Genomic DNA, 21,310 nt, shown 5'->3' with positions numbered 1-21,310 from the left:
TGTTAACTCTAGGGCACCACTTTGGTCTGTGAATTAGGACTCAAGAGTACTTAAGTTAGAAAGGGTAAAAAAGGAGTAATGATGATAGGAGTTAAAGAAGTTAAAGAGAAATATGAACTTATGAAGGGGTATGCAAAAGGGCAGAGTACAAAATGGATATTCTGCATACATAAAAACATAATTCAATGATAGTGAGTACTATTAATGTTTCTTGTGACAGTACTATTAATGTTTCTTGTGCGCGCGGGGGCAATAGCCCCCGCGCGATTTTGAAAATGTAGACTGGACAGAGATTACCAGTGCCAGCCAAACCTCCTCCTGCCTGACTCCCGGCTCCCAGGAAGGAGAGATCCTTCAAGAAGCTGGGAGAACAGAAGTTCAGAGCCCCACCCAGACCCTCCCTAAGGAGCCGCATGGATAGTGGGGGAAGGCCTAGGGTCCTTCAAGCTCCACCAAGGGACCCAACTCACCAGCTTGCCCAGGGGTGTGGCCCGGGGAAGCCCTGGAGATCTGGAGCAAGGCGGTAGAGGGGTGCTGGGGTTACCCAAATCCCGCACCCCCCCTAGGCCTGGCCAAGCAGGCCTCTGGCATGGCGTGGGCCTGCCAAACCTCCTCCTGCCTGACTCCCGGCTCCCAGGAAGGAGAGATCCTTCAAGAAGCTGGGAGAACAGAAGTTCAGAGCCCCACCCAGACCCTCCCTAAGGAGCCGCATGGATAGTGGGGGAAGGCCTAGGGTCCTTCAAGCTCCACCAAGGGACCCAACTCACCGGCTTGCCCAGGGGTGTGGCCCGGGGAAGCCCTGGAGATCTGGAGCAAGGCGGCAGAGGGGTGCTGGGGTTACCCAAATCCCGCACCCCCCCTAGGCCTGGACAAGCAGGCCTCTGGCATGGCGTGGGCCTGCCAAACCTCCTCCTGCCTGACTCCCGGCTCCCAGGAAGGAGAGATCCTTCAAGAAGCTGGGAGAACAGAAGTTCAGAGCCCCACCCAGACCCTCCCTAAGGAGCCGCATGGATAGTGGGGGAAGGCCTAGGGTCCTTCAAGCTCCACCAAGGGACCCAACTCACCGGCTTGCCCAGGGGTGTGGCCCGGGGAAGCCCTGGAGATCTGGAGCAAGGCAGCAGAGGGGTGCTGGGGTTACCCAAATCCCGCACCCCCCCTAGGCCTGGCCAAGCAGGCCTCTGGCATGGCGTGGGCCTGCCAAACCTCCTCCTGCCTGACTCCCGGCTCCCAGGAAGGAGAGATCCTTCAAGAAGCTGGGAGAACAGAAGTTCAGAGCCCCACCCAGACCCTCCCTAAGGAGCCGCATGGATAGTGGGGGAAGGCCTAGGGTCCTTCAAGCTCCACCAAGGGACCCAACTCACCAGCTTGCCCAGGGGTGTGGCCCGGGGAAGCCCTGGAGATCTGGAGCAAGGCGGCAGAGGGGTGCTGGGGTTACCCAAATCCCGCACCCCCCCTAGGCCTGGCCAAGCAGGCCTCTGGCATGGCGTGGGCCTGCCAAACCTCCTCCTGCCTGACTCCCGGCTCCCAGGAAGGAGAGATCCTTCAAGAAGCTGGGAGAACAGAAGTTCAGAGCCCCACCCAGACCCTCCCTAAGGAGCCGCATGGATAGTGGGGGAAGGCCTAGGGTCCTTCAAGCTCCACCAAGGGACCCAACTCACCGGCTTGCCCAGGGGTGTGGCTCGGGGAAGCCCTGGAGATCTGGAGCAAGGCGGCAGAGGGGTGCTGGGGTTACCCAAATCCCGCACCCCCCCTAGGCCTGGCCAAGCAGGCCTCTGGCATGGCGTGGGCCTGCCAAACCTCCTCCTGCCTGACTCCCGGCTCCCAGGAAGGAGAGATCCTTCAAGAAGCTGGGAGAACAGAAGTTCAGAGCCCCACCCAGACCCTCCCTAAGGAGCCGCATGGATAGTGGGGGAAGGCCTAGGGTCCTTCAAGCTCCACCAAGGGACCCAACTCACCGGCTTGCCCAGGGGTGTGGCCCGGGGAAGCCCTGGAGATCTGGAGCAAGGCAGCAGAGGGGTGCTGGGGTTACCCAAATCCCGCACCCCCCCTAGGCCTGGCCAAGCAGGCCTCTGGCATGGCGTGGGCCTGCCAAACCTCCTCCTGCCTGACTCCCGGCTCCCAGGAAGGAGAGATCCTTCAAGAAGCTGGGAGAACAGAAGTTCAGAGCCCCACCCAGACCCTCCCTAAGGAGCCGCATGGATAGTGGGGGAAGGCCTAGGGTCCTTCAAGCTCCACCAAGGGACCCAACTCACCGGCTTGCCCAGGGGTGTGGCCCGGGGAAGCCCTGGAGATCTGGAGCAAGGCGGCAGAGGGGTGCTGGGGTTACCCAAATCCCGCACCCCCCCTAGGCCTGGCCAAGCAGGCCTCTGGCATGGCGTGGGCCTGCCAAACCTCCTCCTGCCTGACTCCCGGCTCCCAGGAAGGAGAGATCCTTCAAGAAGCTGGGAGAACAGAAGTTCAGAGCCCCACCCAGACCCTCCCTAAGGAGCCGCATGGATAGTGGGGGAAGGCCTAGGGTCCTTCAAGCTCCACCAAGGGACCCAACTCACCAGCTTGCCCAGGGGTGTGGCCCGGGGAAGCCCTGGAGATCTGGAGCAAGGCGGCAGAGGGGTGCTGGGGTTACCCAAATCCCGCACCCCCCCTAGGCCTGGCCAAGCAGGCCTCTGGCATGGCGTGGGCCTGCCAAACCTCCTCCTGCCTGACTCCCGGCTCCCAGGAAGGAGAGATCCTTCAAGAAGCTGGGAGAACAGAAGTTCAGAGCCCCACCCAGACCCTCCCTAAGGAGCCGCATGGATAGTGGGGGAAGGCCTAGGGTCCTTCAAGCTCCACCAAGGGACCCAACTCACCGGCTTGCCCAGGGGTGTGGCCCGGGGAAGCCCTGGAGATCTGGAGCAAGGCGGCAGAGGGGTGCTGGGGTTACCCAAATCCCGCACCCCCCCTAGGCCTGGCCAAGCAGGCCTCTGGCATGGCGTGGGCCTGCCAAACCTCCTCCTGCCTGACTCCCGGCTCCCAGGAAGGAGAGATCCTTCAAGAAGCTGGGAGAACAGAAGTTCAGAGCCCCACCCAGACCCTCCCTAAGGAGCCGCATGGATAGTGGGGGAAGGCCTAGGGTCCTTCAAGCTCCACCAAGGGACCCAACTCACCGGCTTGCCCAGGGGTGTGGCCCGGGGAAGCCCTGGAGATCTGGAGCAAGGCAGCAGAGGGGTGCTGGGGTTACCCAAATCCCGCACCCCCCCTAGGCCTGGCCAAGCAGGCCTCTGGCATGGCGTGGGCCTGCCAAACCTCCTCCTGCCTGACTCCCGGCTCCCAGGAAGGAGAGATCCTTCAAGAAGCTGGGAGAACAGAAGTTCAGAGCCCCACCCAGACCCTCCCTAAGGAGCCGCATGGATAGTGGGGGAAGGCCTAGGGTCCTTCAAGCTCCACCAAGGGACCCAACTCACCGGCTTGCCCAGGGGTGTGGCCCGGGGAAGCCCTGGAGATCTGGAGCAAGGCGGCAGAGGGGTGCTGGGGTTACCCAAATCCCGCACCCCCCTTAGGCCTGGCCAAGCAGGCCTCTGGCATGGCGTGGGCCTGCCAAACCTCCTCCTGCCTGACTCCCGGCTCCCAGGAAGGAGAGATCCTTCAAGAAGCTGGGAGAACAGAAGTTCAGAGCCCCACCCAGACCCTCCCTAAGGAGCCGCATGGATAGTGGGGGAAGGCCTAGGGTCCTTCAAGCTCCACCAAGGGACCCAACTCACCAGCTTGCCCAGGGGTGTGGCCCGGGGAAGCCCTGGAGATCTGGAGCAAGGCGGTAGAGGGGTGCTGGGGTTACCCAAATCCCGCACCCCCCCTAGGCCTGGCCAAGCAGGCCTCTGGCATGGCGTGGGCCTGCCAAACCTCCTCCTGCCTGACTCCCGGCTCCCAGGAAGGAGAGATCCTTCAAGAAGCTGGGAGAACAGAAGTTCAGAGCCCCACCCAGACCCTCCCTAAGGAGCCGCATGGATAGTGGGGGAAGGCCTAGGGTCCTTCAAGCTCCACCAAGGGACCCAACTCACCGGCTTGCCCAGGGGTGTGGCCCGGGGAAGCCCTGGAGATCTGGAGCAAGGCGGCAGAGGGGTGCTGGGGTTACCCAAATCCCGCACCCCCCCTAGGCCTGGACAAGCAGGCCTCTGGCATGGCGTGGGCCTGCCAAACCTCCTCCTGCCTGACTCCAACAAACAATTTTTTGATTATTTTATGCATGGCACCATTCTAGATATGGAGAAGCATCAGTGCCAGTCCTTGCTATGGAGGTGGCATTCTGTTGTAGCAGCCATCATTAGTACTTTATGGGTGAAGAAAATGTCATCTGCATTCTCAGGACAGTAGTTTTAGTACTCAGGGCATCTTTGAATACTTGTGATGGAACAACTGGGAAACTTTATTTTTAACTTTATTAATTTTAATGAAAATATTCATATGTGACCAAAGGGTTCAAAAAGTAGTTACAGTGTTTGAAATAAGGTAAAAAGAAACATAAAATGGTAAGCTTCACTTTGGAGACAGACATCTTCCTTTACTGAATGTAGCCTTTCTTCGTATTTAATATGTTTAATCAACATGATTTGGGGGGGGAGTTACACCTAGTGATGCTCAGGAGTTGCTGGTTTACTAGAAATTGAACCTGAACTTCCTGTATGTAAAGCATGTGCTCCAACAATTTGAGCCATTTCTCCAGCCTAACATTACTTGTTGTTTTTATTGTTGTTGTTTTTGGGTCACACGCGGCAGCACTCAGGGGTTACTCCTGGCTCTACGCTCAGAAATCACTCCTGGCAGGCTTTGGGGGGACCATATGGGATGCCGAGATTCGAACCACCATTCTTTTGCATGCAAGGCAAATGCACTACCTTCATGCTATCTCTCCAGCCCCCTGACATTACTTTTAACAGAAAAATACTATTGATAGCGTTGTTGAGCAACCTCAGTTGTGTCAAGAGTCTTAGTTCCACTGCATAGAAATATGTTAGTTTGAGCAAGTCACTTAACCTCTCTTGCCTAGGTTTTATTGTCACTAAATGAAAATGGTCTCGGATATTATAAATCTCCTTCCAGTTTTAAATTTTCTTAATTATATGGTACTCCATATCATTGAGGGGGTTATTTAAAAAAATGTATAGATTCAAATTGTCAACTGAATTTTATCATGATTACATTGTTAAAATCATTGTTTTCAACATCAGTGAAAATTTATATTCTATTTAGTTTAAAGTGCAATGATGCAAGGAAGTATACACCAGAATCATAGTCTACCTTTGGAATTAAAGGATTGGTGTGGGAGAGTGGTTGAGACACACCCATTGGTACTTAGAACTAGTGCAGCTCTGCATTCGGATTACTTTGGCAGTGCTCAGGGGTCTGTGTGGTACTGGGGATCAAACTTTTGGGATCAGCTGAATACAAAGCTAGTGCTTTAATTCTTTATTATTATTATCCTTTATCCACTGTCTCTCCAGCCTCTGTGAACTAAACCCTTTAATGAAGCAAAAAATACTTCATTTAATTGTTTCTGTTTTAATAATATTTTTATATTAAGCCCTAAAATATAAACTTTGTCTTTTAGAACCTTTAAAGTATATTGCTCTTATCTCATACACTGACTCTGCTACCTATTGACAAATTAACATATCATATATGTTAACCTCATTTTTCTCATAAAAATAATTAATAACAGTCTCAGGATTTTAACATTAAGTGAATAAATGTAAAGCATTTAGCTAACTTCTTGGTACAATTGCACTGGTCACAAGTACATATTATTGTTCATTTTCTTATTCAAGCTTCACTTTACTACACTTCAGGTGAGATAATTAGTCTTTAATCTAGATAGAAAGATCCTAAGATAGAAGCAGAAATAAGTAGAAAGTTCATTTTCTTATAAGTGGAGACTACTCATGTATAAAACTGGGTAAGTTTGTTCCTGTGTGGGGCGCAGGGGCTTCAAAGCCAAAATTAGAATCACTATATGCAGAAAAAAACCAAAAACAGATCTAAAAGATGAATTCAGATCCAGATCAACTCATTTTAAGAAACAAAGTTTGCCATCGTGTGAGAATTGTCCAAAGATAAACTGGATTAAACCAGTGGAAGTTTTTCATACTCGATTAAAGATGACATGTCAGAGAATTAGAGGTCCTTGTAAAGAGAGCCCATGTACCTTATCACCATCATCTAGAAACCCTTAATGAGAGTTGGTTTAGGGATTAGGCAATACATACTTAGCAGTATAGTCTTTTGCTAGTTGTGGGCCACACCTAACAGTGCCCAGGGTTACTTATGACTCTGCGCTATTAAGTACTTCCATGATTAGTGTTATTTTCTCTGTCAAAGTGAAGATCTTTGTTCTGGTTTAAGGACACACCCAGGACTGCTCAGGGGTTACTCCTGGTTGAGATTCAGTAATTACTCCTAGTGGTGACTGGGAGACCAACTGGGGGATCAAACCCAGTCACCCATGTGCAAGGCAAATACATTACCAACTATATGATTATTTTAGTCTCACAAAGTGAAGACTTTTTTTTAGAATACTAAGAGTATATATCAAAATTTATGATCAAACAAATCTGAATTTAATATCAACAATACAACATGTACATTTTTCTGGTAATAAAGGTTGAAACAAAACAATAATTATGCAATTTATGATACCCAAAATCATAATATGGACATTCCAGAATTTATAAAAATAACTTAAAGGTTAGTGAGTTATTTTAAAAGATAAATACTAATCACTAAAAAGTCAAATTTTGATAATGACATTCATTTTGAAAGACAATATACTCTGATCAATATTTTTAAAGATATATATTTAGTAATTAATAGAAACAGACTCATTGATTGTTCTGATATTCAAAGATCAAGAAGAAAAATAAATCATGAGCAGAGAGAGTACAGCAAGTAAGACACTACCCTTGTCTAGGGGTTTGATTCCAGTACCACATGTGGTCCACTAAGCACTGCTAGGGAGTAGCAGAGTGCAGAGTCAGTAATAAGCTCTGAGCACATACAGTGTGGATCAAAAAGAAAAAGTAAAACTTTCAGGAACATTGTTTCCAGTGTAGTGCTCTTCTCGTCAAAGAGATTTAGAAATTCAGAATCGAAACCCAGAGTTTAAAAGTATAACCAGAGGGGGAGATATACTGCAGTAAGTAAATGCTTGTCTTATCTGACCCAGGTTTCATCCCAGTCACTCCATATGACCCCTAGATTGCCACCAAGTGTGATCCCTGTATGTAGAGCTAGGAATAAGCCCTACACATTACCAGGTGTGGCTCCAAAACCAAAACAAATAAGCTAAAAACTCTAATGGAACTGATGATGTGGCTCAGCAGTAAATACTTGCCTTGCAGGTGGCCCTGGGTGTGATATGGCATTACAACAAAAATTGCAAATAATAAACCCTTAAGTACTTGGATAAAATAAAGAACTTCAACATATGATTGAAAATATTGTTGATTATTTTTCAGTCTTCCTTTTTAGTCTTCCTCCTAATTTACTTCTTATGACTTTTTGACAGGTGTTAACCACTTCTTTTTTCATAAAACTCATGTTTTCTAAAATGTTGGTGCAGCCCCCTTTCTAATTTCATATGTATTCAGTTTTTGTTACCTTTTCTATTTCTTCTTGGTATTTTAACATAAATATATATTTTATTGTTCTAATCTTGTGTCTCGTTGAAGTCAATTCCAGTCTATGACTTCACCTCTGATAATTCCTGAATATGTCTATTTTGAGACCCTGTTCTATTTATTTGTTCAATAAATATTTATTACTTTGAGTCAGTAGGCACAGATGAGTTTACACTCTCTTAGAGCTTACTATGTAGATAAAGAAAAGAAAACAAGCCACGATAATATTTAAGTTCTCTGAAAACAAAGTACAAAATTCTATAAAAGCCCTTACCATCTCTGAATGTTAAAATGCTCAGAAAGGTGCAGGAAGAATCACACAGAGGTAGCAGAAAGAAGAAATAACCATTGTGGCTGGGAGATTGGATATTCTAAGCAAATAAATACATTGACTCAGAATACCAGTAAAAGATATTGAAGATAATGAAAATAAGGTTTCTTGTTATAGGATAAAATATATTAACAGAAAAGAAGAAAATGAAAAGTACTTCAGAAGTTTTAGATTGGAATTCCAATTCTAGTTCAACACCAACACTGACTTGGTGTTGAAATGTGTGACTTTATGGTATGTGTATTACCATAGATCCCCACACAGAGATAGCCATAGATTTATTTTTATGGACATATACACAATACAAATTTTTGTATTCATCCTCTATTGATAGCGTCTGAAAGTAATGGAACACACTGAGGTTGAATACCTTAATCAAGACTTTCTTTGAAAGAAAGTCTTTCTTAGAAAGAAACTTAAGGCTCTTAGAATAAAGGTCTATTTCTGAAGTATGCCAGCAAAAAATGTATGAGATGGACCTGGAGCCAGTAATAAAATGCTGAAAATATAAAAGAGGCATGCCAGAAAAATCAACTGTAGAATCTACCCACTAGCCAAATCTTGAATACCTATAATGTTATAATGACTATAAACCACTGAATAAATAGGATCTGAAAAATCTTTACTTGAGTAATGAAATATTAAATAGTAAACTTAAAAATAAGAGACCATCTACTTTCACTGAAATATAAAAGATCAAGTGTAGAAAAGAATTATCACTGTATGATATGTCCATTTAGTAACTATTAACAGTAGTTAGGGGTTATCTGTGGATGCTAATTGATTAATAACGTGTTGATGAAGTATGGAATACCTGGAAAAGGACTAATTAATCTCAGATGAGCTCTAGTACTAAATGTAGTCATTACAAAGGGGAAGATACTAGTCTTATGGTAAAAACCAACACATTCAGAAAACTTAATATCACCAATAGCAATAAACATCACCACCCAACTTTATGTATTCTTTAGTATTATATATGGAGTATACCACTATTTCTCCAGTATTCCTTTTGAGGATAAAGAAACTATGCATGTGTCAAGGATAAATATCAGATTATTGTCCTATAGAATTTAGAACTTTCTCTCTAAAGCTATTGAAGACAGGATAGAAAATAACTAAAATATTAGTCCTTGGAAAAGTATATAGATGTGACAACTAAATGCAACATGTGTTCTGTGAGATTCCAATCCAAGAAGGAGAAAGAAAACATTATTGATACAAATGGCAAAATTTTTTTGTTTGTTTTTTGTTTTTAGTTTTTTTTGGCATGGTGGATAGCTTTGTGTCAGTGCTAAAGCTGAAATATGACCTTGTGATTATGTAGAGTAACTAGTTTAAGAAAACTATACTCTAGTTGATAGGAGTGATGAGACAAATGTCTGCAGAGAGAGGGGGGAGAGGGAGGGAGAGAGGAGCAGACTGGCATGATGCAGAAAAAAAGGTAAATGGCAGATAAGGCATACAGTGTTAGCAACAGTTAACAATCACTGTCAGGGTATATGGGAACCCTTTGTATGTTAATGCAATTTTTCTCTGTTTTTAATAATGAAAGAAAGGAAAGGAAAAAGAAAGAAACAGAAAGGAAAATTAACCAACAAGGATAATTTAAGACTGTGTTTATATGTAAGAATTTGTTAGGAAGTGATCCTTAGATTTAGATATAAAATATGTAAGGATGTGGACAACATCTTTTGAAGAGAGATCATTACTATTATTATTTTCATTTGGCCAACTGTGAGATTTCTTCTGTGACTCAGAATATCAGTCAGCTAACCTCAAGAAATAGGTTGGAAAGATAAGTAGGTAACAGGTCATTCAGCAGGAATTCAATTCATATATATTAATTGTAAAAAAGAAAGCAGTTTTATACACCCTAAGGAATAGCACCTTTCAATGGGATTCCAAGTTTTAAAAAATCAAGAAAAATTAGGATTTGGATATATAAACCCTTTACTATCAAATTTTTAATGATTTTTAAGGATTAACTTAATAAAATTTTTAGTTAAAGTAATGTGTGGAAATTCTCAACTACTTATGTCTATCTGTGTACAGACTTTGTAGAATTTAAAATTACTTACAGTGTAACACTTCTATATAACATAAACCCTGTCTGTTAATTTCCATCTCTTACTGCTCCAGGTGTCTTTCGCCTGCAGTTAAATTATTCAAACTTAGTTTCTTAGGAAAATGCGACTACCAAAAATTCCATTGGCCTCTAGACATTATAGTTCTACTATAATCCCAAATAAGTGAAATCTGTAGTTTAAAAGAGCTTATATTTTAAAATAAGTTACTTCAGTAACTTATTAAACTAATAAGTTAATTAAATTAAATTTTAAAGCAAATAGAACAATTCCTGACTAGGGTTTTATCTTCTCAAACACATATATTTTTGCTCAAAATTTGGTAAAACATAATTCTTTTAAGAATTAGCAATTTATGGGGCCAGGGTGGTAGGGCATTTGCCTTGCATGCAGCCAACCTAGGATGGACCATGATTCAATCCCCAGCATCCCATATGGTCCCCCAAGCCAGGAGAGATTTCTGAGCATATAGCCAGGAGTAACCCCTAACTGTGTCACTGGGTGTAGCCCAAAAAACAAACAAAAAAAAATTAGGAACTTAAGCTTTGAGTCAGTGATCAACCTATAAAATATTTTCAGTGAACTCTAAGGAATACTGTGAAGTCTGAAATACATTCTGCAATCATAAGGATATTAAGACAATTGTTAAGTTACTTATTTTCTAAGTATTTACAATATTTTATCTTATTCTGTTTGACTAAATATGCTAGGCACTTGGAGGTGTCCCAGGAAGTCAGCCATTACTTCCCAGTGGAATGGACCCTACCCGACAACAAGGTGACTACTTTAAAGTCAAAAGTATTATTGATGTTTAGATTCTCAATGAAAAATAAAAAATATTTTAAGAAAAATCATTTGTATAAACTTTCCATAATTGTGCAAACTGGACTGTTGCAGGTAACATGTCCGTGTTAGATTTTCATCGAACAATTATGCATTATTGTGAAGGCAGTCACATAAGAAGCAGGATAATTAAATATCAAAAATTCTTTCCTGCCATTTTTAACAAGTTGGCATTCAAGTGACTATCATTTATGCTTTTTTTCTCCCTTATTCATGTAGAGAAGTTAGTTCACCTGAAAACTGAGCAGATAGAAAGAGGGTGGGAAACTAGTAACTTGATTAATTTAGCAGGTCCTTTGCTAGAGTTATTAAAGTACCATAGATGTGTATATCTCTATTGTGCTGTTTGAAGGAAAGATGCAAATGGTGTGAGATATATAATTTAATGCAGAGTAGGAAGAAAATTTTAATCTCCAGATATTAGTGAGAATGTGGGTTGGAAACAGAAACATGGCCATGGCAGACAAGATCAGATGAAACGAGTAGCTCAGACCCTTTGTAAATAAGAAATCATAATACCAAATATAGAGGCAGCTGCTACTTCTGGATGAGGCCCTCATGTGCATTACATTGCTAACATCTTCTTATCCTTTTATTTTTATTTTTAGGACATCCAAATATGGGTGGGCCAATGCAGAGAATGACTCCTCCAAGAGGAATGGTGCCCTTAGGACCACAGGTAAATAATCAGAGCAGAAAGCTAAATGCTGAGTCTTTTGTCTTTGTCCTGTATTTAAAGCATCTTAGTTGTTGACTTTTAAAATGTGAGCTAAAGTATAATATAACATAGTTCTAGGCCTGAAAAAACATAATATCTGTGACTTCTCCAAAGTTAATGCAATAGGCCATACTTCTTTTTCTTTTTTTTAAGTATAGCAGATTTTATTTGGAGATATTGGGGAAAGGGCGGGAGAGGAAAAGAAAGAGAGTGAGTAACATTCTCAAGAGAGAGCCTAGGGTTCTCCAAAGGCAGAGAGAGCCCTGGTAAACAAACAGCATGGAAATAGGAAAGTATACATCTCAAGAAGGGAGAGGGAGGGGAAAATGCTCGGGCACTATGTACCCAGGCAACACATGTGCCAAAGGCCATGCTTTAACAGGATCTATTATATGGTTTTTATTTATTTGAGAAAAAACACTGCCCAGAAATGCCTAAGTATTATAAAAGATGTCTATTATTCTTTTGCTATCACAAAAAAATATAGAAATTGTAATAAAAATAATTACTAGATTAAATAGGTGATCAAAAATTAAGGAGGATAAGCAACATAAAACATTCATTCATGCTTTTAAATCCAATCAACAATTTACTATATAGAACCTTATTTACCTTCGGACATGGTTATTACAATCACAATAACCCTAATTCTTTTAACTTTATATAAATGAACATTGAAATGAAACATGATATCAAGCATAGAACGATAAGCTTAGATCAAAGTTAGCCAATTTTTAATTAAAAGTTCTGGTTGTGTACACTGAGACTGAAACATTCATGTTATTGGCATTTGTTAAGCTTATAGTATATGTTGGCTAAAAATAAATTCTGTGTGTCTGTTGGAAAACTACATGGCACAGAAAATTTTCAAATACCATATTTGAAAGAAATGAATCAGAAGTACAAAACATAATATTTCTTACTCATATAACATAGGTTCGAATGTTATAAGCCAAAATAGCTGTATAACCTATTTATAAGCTTGATAATTTTAAGAATTTGTTTTATGATCTGTTTATAAAAAATTAAATTAGTATTTTGTTTGATTGAAGGAGTTAGAGAATTGAGAATCTAACACAAATAATGTGATTTACTTAGTTTACTAACTCAAATACTAACTATATTATAGAATAAAGCATATCTAACAAAAATTTTCTGAGCTGCCGCATTTTATGAGGAAGAAAACCACTATAAAAATATACACAACCGGGCTGGAGTGCTATTACAGAGAGTAGAGTGTTTGCCTTGAACGCAGTTGACCCAGGTTCAATCCCTAGTATCCTATATGGTCCCCTAAGCCTGCCAGGATTAATATCTGAGTGCAAAACCAGGTGTAACCTCTGAATGCCACCAGGTGTGCCCCAAAAACAAAAAGGAAAAAAATATATATACCATAAAACATCCTCAAAGTCATTAAAAATGAATTTCAATCAAAATTAGTTCATTTCTATTTTTTTTAAAAATATCATAAAACTTTGATTTGATATTAAAAATATTTTATTTCTACCCTCTTCTGATCCTATTTTGAGGGACCAAACATTAGAGTCTGGTATTAGTCAGTTGTGAAGATACAACTACTTGCATAAGCTATAGAAACAGCTGTAAGAACATCACTTGAAAATGGAGAAAGTAGGGGCCGGGTAGGTGGCGCTGGAGGTAAGGTGTCTGCCTTGCAAGCGCTAGCCAAGGAAGGACCACGGTTCGATCCCCCGGCGTCCCATATGGTCCCCCCAAGCCAGGGGCGATTTCTGAGCACATAGCCAGGAGTAACCCCTGAGCGTCAAACGGGTGTGGCCCAAAAACCAAAAAAAAAAAAAAAAAGAAAATGGAGAAAGTAAAAGCTTAAATATCTGGGCCCGGAGAGATAGCACAGCAGCATTTGCCTTGCAAGCAGCCGATCCAGGACCAAAGGTGGTTAGTTCGAATTCCGGTGTCCCATATGGTGTCCTGTGCCTGCCAGGAGCTATTTCTGAGCAGACAGCCAGGAGTCACCTCTGAGCAACGCCGGGTGTGACCCAAAAAAAAAAAAAAAAAAAAAGCTTAAATATCTATGTATTTGTGTTTTATGTTACAAGTAGTTAAAATACAAAGAAAACATTTATGGTGAATAATCACTTAATTTTTTTTTACCATTTAGGTTAGCTTTTTCCTTGCTAGTTTTGTTTATAATTTGAGATAAATAAATTGTTTTAGTCTGAGTCTGCCTCAGAAAACAGAAATACCAATAACAACTTTTAAACTTTTTTTTCATTTCCTTGTATCATCTTTTATTTCTTGAACTTTTGAACTTTTAAAAATCACTACTAAATATAAGGTATTACAGGAAATTTTATATAACTATAATTTACTTAAATAAAAATAGACATTATTAATATAAATGTGAAATAAAATTATTTGGTATTTTTAGTTTCTATTTGTTGAGAGAGTGGACCATAGCCAGAAGTGCTAAGGGACAATTCTTGGCTCTAAGGCTCAGTTCCTGTGTTCAGGAATGATCCCTTGCATTACTCAGGGGTCCATATATAGTGCTTGGAATTTACCCAGGCTTGTTGGCATGTGTGGCAAGTGCCTTTCCTCCTATATGTACTGTCTCTTTATGTCAATAAAATCATTTGGAAAGGGAAGATTCTTTTGAAACATTTTATCACCTAGCACATAAAACATGCATTATAAGATATCTAATAAACATTAGCTGTTTCTTGTAAGATAATAAAAAAGCAACTCCTAAAAAGTATTTAATCACATAGATGCTACCCAAAAGCATAATGCATTTTTTAGTTGAATTATAGAATGTCCCTGGTATATTATCTCTAGCTAAATGTGCAAACAAAGTACTTATCTCACATTTCATCACAGATAAAAGCTCAGTGTGAAGAGGGAAAGTAGTTATCTATTGAGTGTATTGCTAGATAAATATCTATAATCAACTTACTCAATATGTTGAGTTAGGTAAAGTGTACATCTAGAATATAAGCATGATTAATGGTTAGAGGAATGAAGAAACAAAATTTTATTTCAGGGGCTGGTGTAATAATAGTTCAAGTTATTTGCTTGTCTTTTATGCAGCAGACCTGGGCCCAATCTCCGGCACTCCATATGGGTCCCTTGAACCCACCTGAAGTAATTAATTCCTGAGTGCATAGCCAGAAGTTAGCTCTGAACACAATCATGTGTGACCCAAAAATAATAAAAAATTTCTGTTCCAAACCTTGGCATATTTTTCAATCATTAATTTATATTAAACCTAAATTTTTGATTAGATAAAGCAAATTTATCTAATCAAGAAAAAAGGCAAATTTAATCAAGAAAAGCAAATTTATCTAATCAAGAAAAAATATCTTATATAGTATTTTAAATTATACTTCTACTTGTTTTTGGAATAAGATACTTAGCTTGTTCTTACATGCAGTGGAGACCTTATGATTAGTAGAAAAACAACTACCAACACTAAGCTACTAGTTCTAGTTCTGTTAGATTCACATACAAATAGAAATTTATCAATAATAGGATAATAATAGGATTTCCAAATCAAGTACAAGATCGAGAAGTCTTGATATGAAAAATATGTTAAATTATCTGTGACAAGAAAGAAAATCGATTCTGTGTTCAAATTTAAGTCAGAGCAGCATTTGGATCAATATAGGGAAGAACTTTCTAGAAATAAAACTTTCCAATAAAGTATAAACTTTATAACTTTCCAGAATCTAAACAGCCCTTTTGTCAGGATCATTGCATTGGAGGGAGATTAAACCAGATGGAATTGTATAGCTGCTATTGGCTTTAAAATTCAGGGATTCTAATTTAGCTGTTCCCATTCTGCCTTTGTGAATACTACTTAGAAAGTCAGTTGCTATTTTACTGTTTTTATTTTGCTTCAATTTTTTTTTGCACATGAAAATATTTTGCAAATTTACGAAAGTTTCAGTTAGTGACTTCTTACTCATTTTCTGTACACCTAAGTATTGTGGTACTTGACCTCTAATTTCAAATGGCAAGACAATCGAACTCTGACCATTGGTTATTTATTGTTTAGCAAGAGATGCAGATACATAAAGAGCTGTTATGCAGCAGGGGGAAAAAACTATGAAGGACTGATGTATACTCACACCAAGAGGTCTTTACTTAATCCAGAAAAAAAGTCTGTTAGGGGTGCTGATGAGAAGAGGACTCATTTAGTCCTTTAAAGGTAGTGATTAAAAAATTTGCAGCTACAATTTTTGTTTGCCTACTATTATGCTTTAGTACCAGTATAGTGCATGTTAGGTGTTTAATATTACTTAATTGTTATAAGTTTATAAGAGAGATGTTATTATTGCCTATAGATGAGGAAATAGGTTGAATAGAGCATTGGGAGAACCATAAACAGATGTAAAAAGAAAAAGAGGAAATCGGACGATGGCAACAGAGATTTAAGCCAATGTTCTGTGTCAAGAACTATAAGGAAAACATAACATTTTCTTTGATAAAATAAAACACAGAGCTTCTAAGCCTAAAATAGAAGAGGAAACTCCCTGGGAAGCATTTCTATTATAGTTTACCATTTCATTTTTGTTCCCAAAGACTATCTTCTCAGGATCTCCTTCCCGTAACTGCTTTTGCTACCACCATGCTTAAAAGCTGCTACCCTTTAAACCAATAACCTGAAGGCTGGAGTAGAAACAGTTCCAATAATTTGGAAATTTTGAACACAAATTTTGAACATTAAAAAAAGATTTTTGAAGGCAAATGACAATAATAAGAAAAACAAATAACTAGTTAATATATTCTGTGGTTATTCTATTGAGTTAATAGATCTCTCGTGAAATATTTCCTTGTTATCTTAGCATACTATGCAGAAAGGAAAACCAGATGAGTTAACCTGAATATAAATGTGTAGTGTGTGGGGTTATTTTTTGTACATCATTAAATATACAAACTGGAGGCGAGTAGAGTTGAGAGGAAGGTAAGAAGGCAAGAATTCTAAGAAATAGGGCAGGAAATATAGGCTATATGTTGCTATATAGCTTACCATAGAGATCCATTCAAAGGAGTGTAAATTTTATTCAGTAGAGAATGTGGGTTGTCATGACTTTTATGTGGTATAAGAGGACTGCATTATAGGAACAGTTCTGGAGACAGTGCAAAATAAAGATTGGAAGGGGAAAGAGAATGTCAGAGAAATCATTTAACATGATTCAGTGACCTCCTATGTAGACAAAGAATCAGTGACATGAAAGAGAGTACCATTGCAAGAGTTGTTTCATAGGTAGATTCAGTTGGCTTTGGTAACTGACCTGATCAGGGGTTTGAAAGAAAACAAAAGCCTACTCAGGCTAATGGAAAGGGAATGGCAAAACACTGAAGAAGGCAGATACAAAAGACAGCAATAAGAAAATGCTGATCTTTTAGATGTGTTGCATATGAAGTGATATCTAGACAAAAATTTCACCTGAGATTCAACATGCCTAGGAGTTATCTAGCTTAAGAGAGAAATCAAGGGCCTAGAGAGATAGCACAGTGGTGTTTGCCTTGCAAGCAGCCAATCCAGGACCAAAGGTGGTTGGTTCAAATCCTGGTGTCCCATATGGTCCCCTGTGCCTGCCAGGAGCTATTTCTGAGCAGACAGCCAGGAGTAACCCCTGAGCACCGCTGGGTGTGGCCCAAAAACCAAAAAAAAAAAAAAAAAGAGAGAGAGAGAGAGAGAGAGAGATCAAAACAAAAGATTTGAGATTCCACACAAATTAGTTGTTGAATTAACAGTAGCAGATAGATTATCCATTAATGTATACCATGGAAAAGAAGGAAATGACTATTACTTGGAGAATAACAGCATTTAAAAAGTTGGTGAAATTAAAGTATTCAGAAAAGGAAATTGGGCAGCCATAAAAGTTGGAGGAATGGCAGTGTCAGAGCAAAGTAAATAAACTGACAATAAGAGCAATGGTAATTCAGAGAGAAACTGGTGTGGTGTGGAGTAGCTAGTTTAATCATGGTGAAGTTAGAAGAGGAATTAAATCTTTAGCAGATCACCTTCAGACAGGTATGCCAATAATCAGTTATTGTGAATTATTTACAAAAGATTCATATCTTAGAAATTAAAATGTCAACTGGAAGGAAATCAGGCAAGAAAACCAAGCATGAAAGTAGTCTATAGTGCCAAAATTAACAAGAAATGTTAAAATTGTTATTTGACCCTTATGGGAAAAAAAAGTAAGTTAATATTATGTTTATGGTAAAACATTAGTGTCTTTATCCTATGAATAGACATGATAGATATTGATAGAAGTTAACCAAGTCACATAATTTATGAATATGAATATTTGGTTATACTTTAGTTTATATATATTTTATGCAATTGAATATCGATATATTTCTTAGTGGTTATTTTGTCATGGTTATTCTCAAATTTCTTATATTGGGTTCTCCCATTTGGGTTTTCTCAGACTTAAATGCTCTTGCTCTGACAATTTCAAATGTAATGGCTTAAAGAAAAAGATTTTTTGGGGTTATATGAAATGTTCTATTTGAAAACATTCCCTGCTAACCAGATATTAGGAAAATGATAAAAATATGTTGGTATTAACATTGCTATGCTATAATAATTTAATTGGTAAGATGTTCCATCCATCTTACCATTTACATAATTTTTAAAAGGTACAAACCAAAGTATTTGTTAAAAGTAAGTGACAGTTCAAGAGTGGACCCGTCAGAAAATGAATTGCACAGGCCTTATCCAATCAGCAGTTACACAGGGAAATCATTAACCTGCTCTCCTTTCTTTCCCCCCTCCTCTTTGGTTTTGTTTTTTTGTTTTGTGGTAGTCTGACCCTTGGTTATCATTACAGAACTATGGAGGTGCAATGAGACCCCCACTGAATGCTTTAGGTGGCCCTGGAATGCCTGGAATGAACATGTAAGCAAAATATCATATTATCCTGTTCAGTTAACATTTTTTTCTGTCTTATAAAGTGACACTCATTTATAACACAGTGAGTTCTGGTATAAATGCACTGACTCTAAACTAATGTTTGCTTCATTTTCACAACATACTCTGTTTTTCTTCCTTTCCTTGTAATCTTTAATTTCTTTCTTTCTTTCTCATGTTTAACTATCATTAAAATAAATATTTAACAAATAAGCATTTAATGGCATCTATCCAAAAATATGAAGAATAATAACATAAGAAATAATGCTTAATTATATGAAAGTAAATAACTGAATATAGTTTCAACTTTAATGTTATTCCTTAAAATTGAGCTTTTAATTTACAAAAAATATATGGACCTTTGTTGGTATTTTTTAACCCAAGAAAAATTATCTTTCTGGCATTACATATGTAAAATAATGTATCTTCATATAAGATAAATTAAAATTCAAGGCACACATAGATAACAGTTCATTGTTGGAGGGTATTTGTTTATTTGTATTTACTGATCAAATCAAAAGTGAAAAAATTTTTTATTTTTAATGTAAAGGCCTCTCATGCCCCCAAAATATAGGTTATTTCTGCCAACCAATATAATTCAGTTTGTTAAAGAATTTTTGTTTTATTTTCTTCAACTTTCCTTCAAGGGTCTATATAAATCCAGTGCTTATTAGTGATTTATTCAAAATAATGAATGTATTCATTGGTCATCAGTCATCTCTATTATCTAATCTATTATCCAAAAATCCTTGTTCTGGTTGCTCACATATGAAATTAAAGAACTCCAACATCATTTAAGATGTACTATTAAGAAATAACCTCTTGATGTACTTAGGTTTGGGGGTTATTTTTTAAGTTTCTAAAATGGCTTTCATGGAAAGCAATTTTACCTAAAATAGAAAATAGGTTAATAGATGGGTACCAGCAAAACTTAAAACTAACAGAGCAGGGGGGAAAATAGGTCATATTTTCCTATCTTTCATTATTAAGGTAAAAATGATAGACATGAAATCTGACTTTTCCTAAATTCCTCAAAGATATAGTCTTTGTTAATAGCTGCTACAGAAAGGAGTAGATAATACTTTGTGCTTAAGTTAAAAGTTGAAATTTTTTTCAATAGACTTTGCATGTATACTCATATATATATTTATATGTGTATATATTACTTATGTGCCTGAAATTTTGTCTTAAAAATTTCTGACTTTAAGTGCTTTGGAGGCCAGAGAGGTAATATAAGTGGTAAAGCACTTGCCTTGCACACGGTTACCCCAATTTTGATCCCCAGCAACCATATGGTCCCCTGAGCACTGCTACAAATGATTCCTGTGTATAGAGCCATCCACGACCTCTGATTATTACTGGGTATGTCCCCAAACCAGAAAGAATAATAAAATCAATAAATGCAATAGCTTTTGGAAAGTGGAAAATAAATAAAAATAAATATAATGCAATAGCTTTAACATTCAGATGTAAGGGTGTTCAAAAATATATATTGAATACACTGATCAACCTAAAATAATCATTAAGTATTAGAACTATTACTATCATTTTTATATAATCCTTAATTATTAATAGCTCTATGAACATTAGGTCAACCTTTACAACCTCTACAAAGAAAAATTCTATTTATATAATCAATGAGAGACTCAATAGTTTGTATTTACTTATGTTAAAGTAAATACATATGGTCACACTTAATTACCTACTCCATGGAGACTGAAAAATAGGAATGATGTTTTTCAGATAATTATTTTTGTTGCTGTTTGCATTTGGGTTTCTCATTTAAAGTACCCAGCCACTTATAAACATTTTTATTACACAGTATTTTATAATTTATTCCATTAATTCAGTTCTGATTCTTCCGAATTCTTTAAGCATCACAAACAGAAATATTTTGTAACTATCTTTTATTGAAGGTCTTACATTTCCTATAAATTAAAATTATTTTAAGGACAATCAAAATTGTCTATATATTTACATTTATAAACATTTCACTTGAGGAAAGTTCTAAAGTATGGAAGATGTGCTAGGAGATTAATTGATACCATTTATACAGAACAGAAGTGATTTTAGAAGGACATTAAGAATAAAAATTAGGACTGGAGAGAGCACAGTGGTGTGGCGTTTGCTTTGCATACAACCAACCAGGATGGATGGTGGTTTGAATCCCAGCGACCCATATGATCCCCCAAGCCTATCAGGAGCAATTTCTGAACTCAGAGCCAGGTGTAACTCCAGAGCGCTGCCAAGTGTGACCCAAAAACCAAATATAAATATAAATATATATATATATATATATATATATATATATATTACCATTGTAAAGTCTGTTATGGCAGACAAGTATTTATAAATGTTATTTTTGGTTTTCTTCACTAATTTATATTAGCAACTTACAGACTGAAGAAAAGGGAATTAAAGTCAACTTACACTAAGCCATATATCTAACAGTCTAAAATACTGTATATTGAAGCTAAAAAGGACCTCCTAGGAATTATTTCTAGATGATTTTTCTTTGCTTGTGATTCTTCCTGTTTCCCTATTTGGAACGGAATTCTGATAATTTTGTTAATTAAAAAATATTGGTCACCACAAAGGAAAATATTATTTCATCTTTTCATGCTATAGACAAGAAGTATCTGAAACTTATTTGGCCTACTATTCCCTTCTTAAAAAAGAAAATAATAATAACCCTATCCCCAACCCAGAAATCTGCCTTTTTTTAGGCCAATAAAAAGAAAGGTCCTTAATCACACCAAGGATCCAGATACCTCCTTTGAG

General features: G+C 38.8%; 1 protein-coding gene across 6 annotated transcripts in view; it reads left to right on the top strand.

Annotated features, from left to right (window-relative positions):
* SSBP2 (single stranded DNA binding protein 2) overlaps window positions 1-21,310 on the top strand; it is a 282,705-nt gene that overhangs the window by 221,617 nt on the left and 39,778 nt on the right. For 3 of the 6 annotated variants that reach the window (XM_049766151.1, XM_049766165.1, XM_049766135.1), the window contains 3 exons: window positions 10,775-10,841; window positions 11,516-11,586; window positions 18,450-18,517. In XM_049766151.1, the coding sequence (XP_049622108.1) occupies window positions 10,775-10,841; window positions 11,516-11,586; window positions 18,450-18,517 (206 nt within the window). Of the gene's footprint in view, window positions 1-10,774; window positions 10,842-11,515; window positions 11,587-18,425; window positions 18,518-21,310 lie in introns of all 6 variants that reach the window. The other 3 variants (XM_049766144.1, XM_049766157.1, XM_049766127.1) reach the window with 1 other exon arrangement.

Source organism: Suncus etruscus, chromosome 2, assembly GCF_024139225.1.
Source record: "Suncus etruscus isolate mSunEtr1 chromosome 2, mSunEtr1.pri.cur, whole genome shotgun sequence".
Taxonomy (NCBI): Eukaryota; Metazoa; Chordata; class Mammalia; order Eulipotyphla; family Soricidae; genus Suncus; species Suncus etruscus.
Note: the sequence above shows the minus strand (reverse complement) of the source record. Positions and strands in the feature narration are given on the sequence as shown.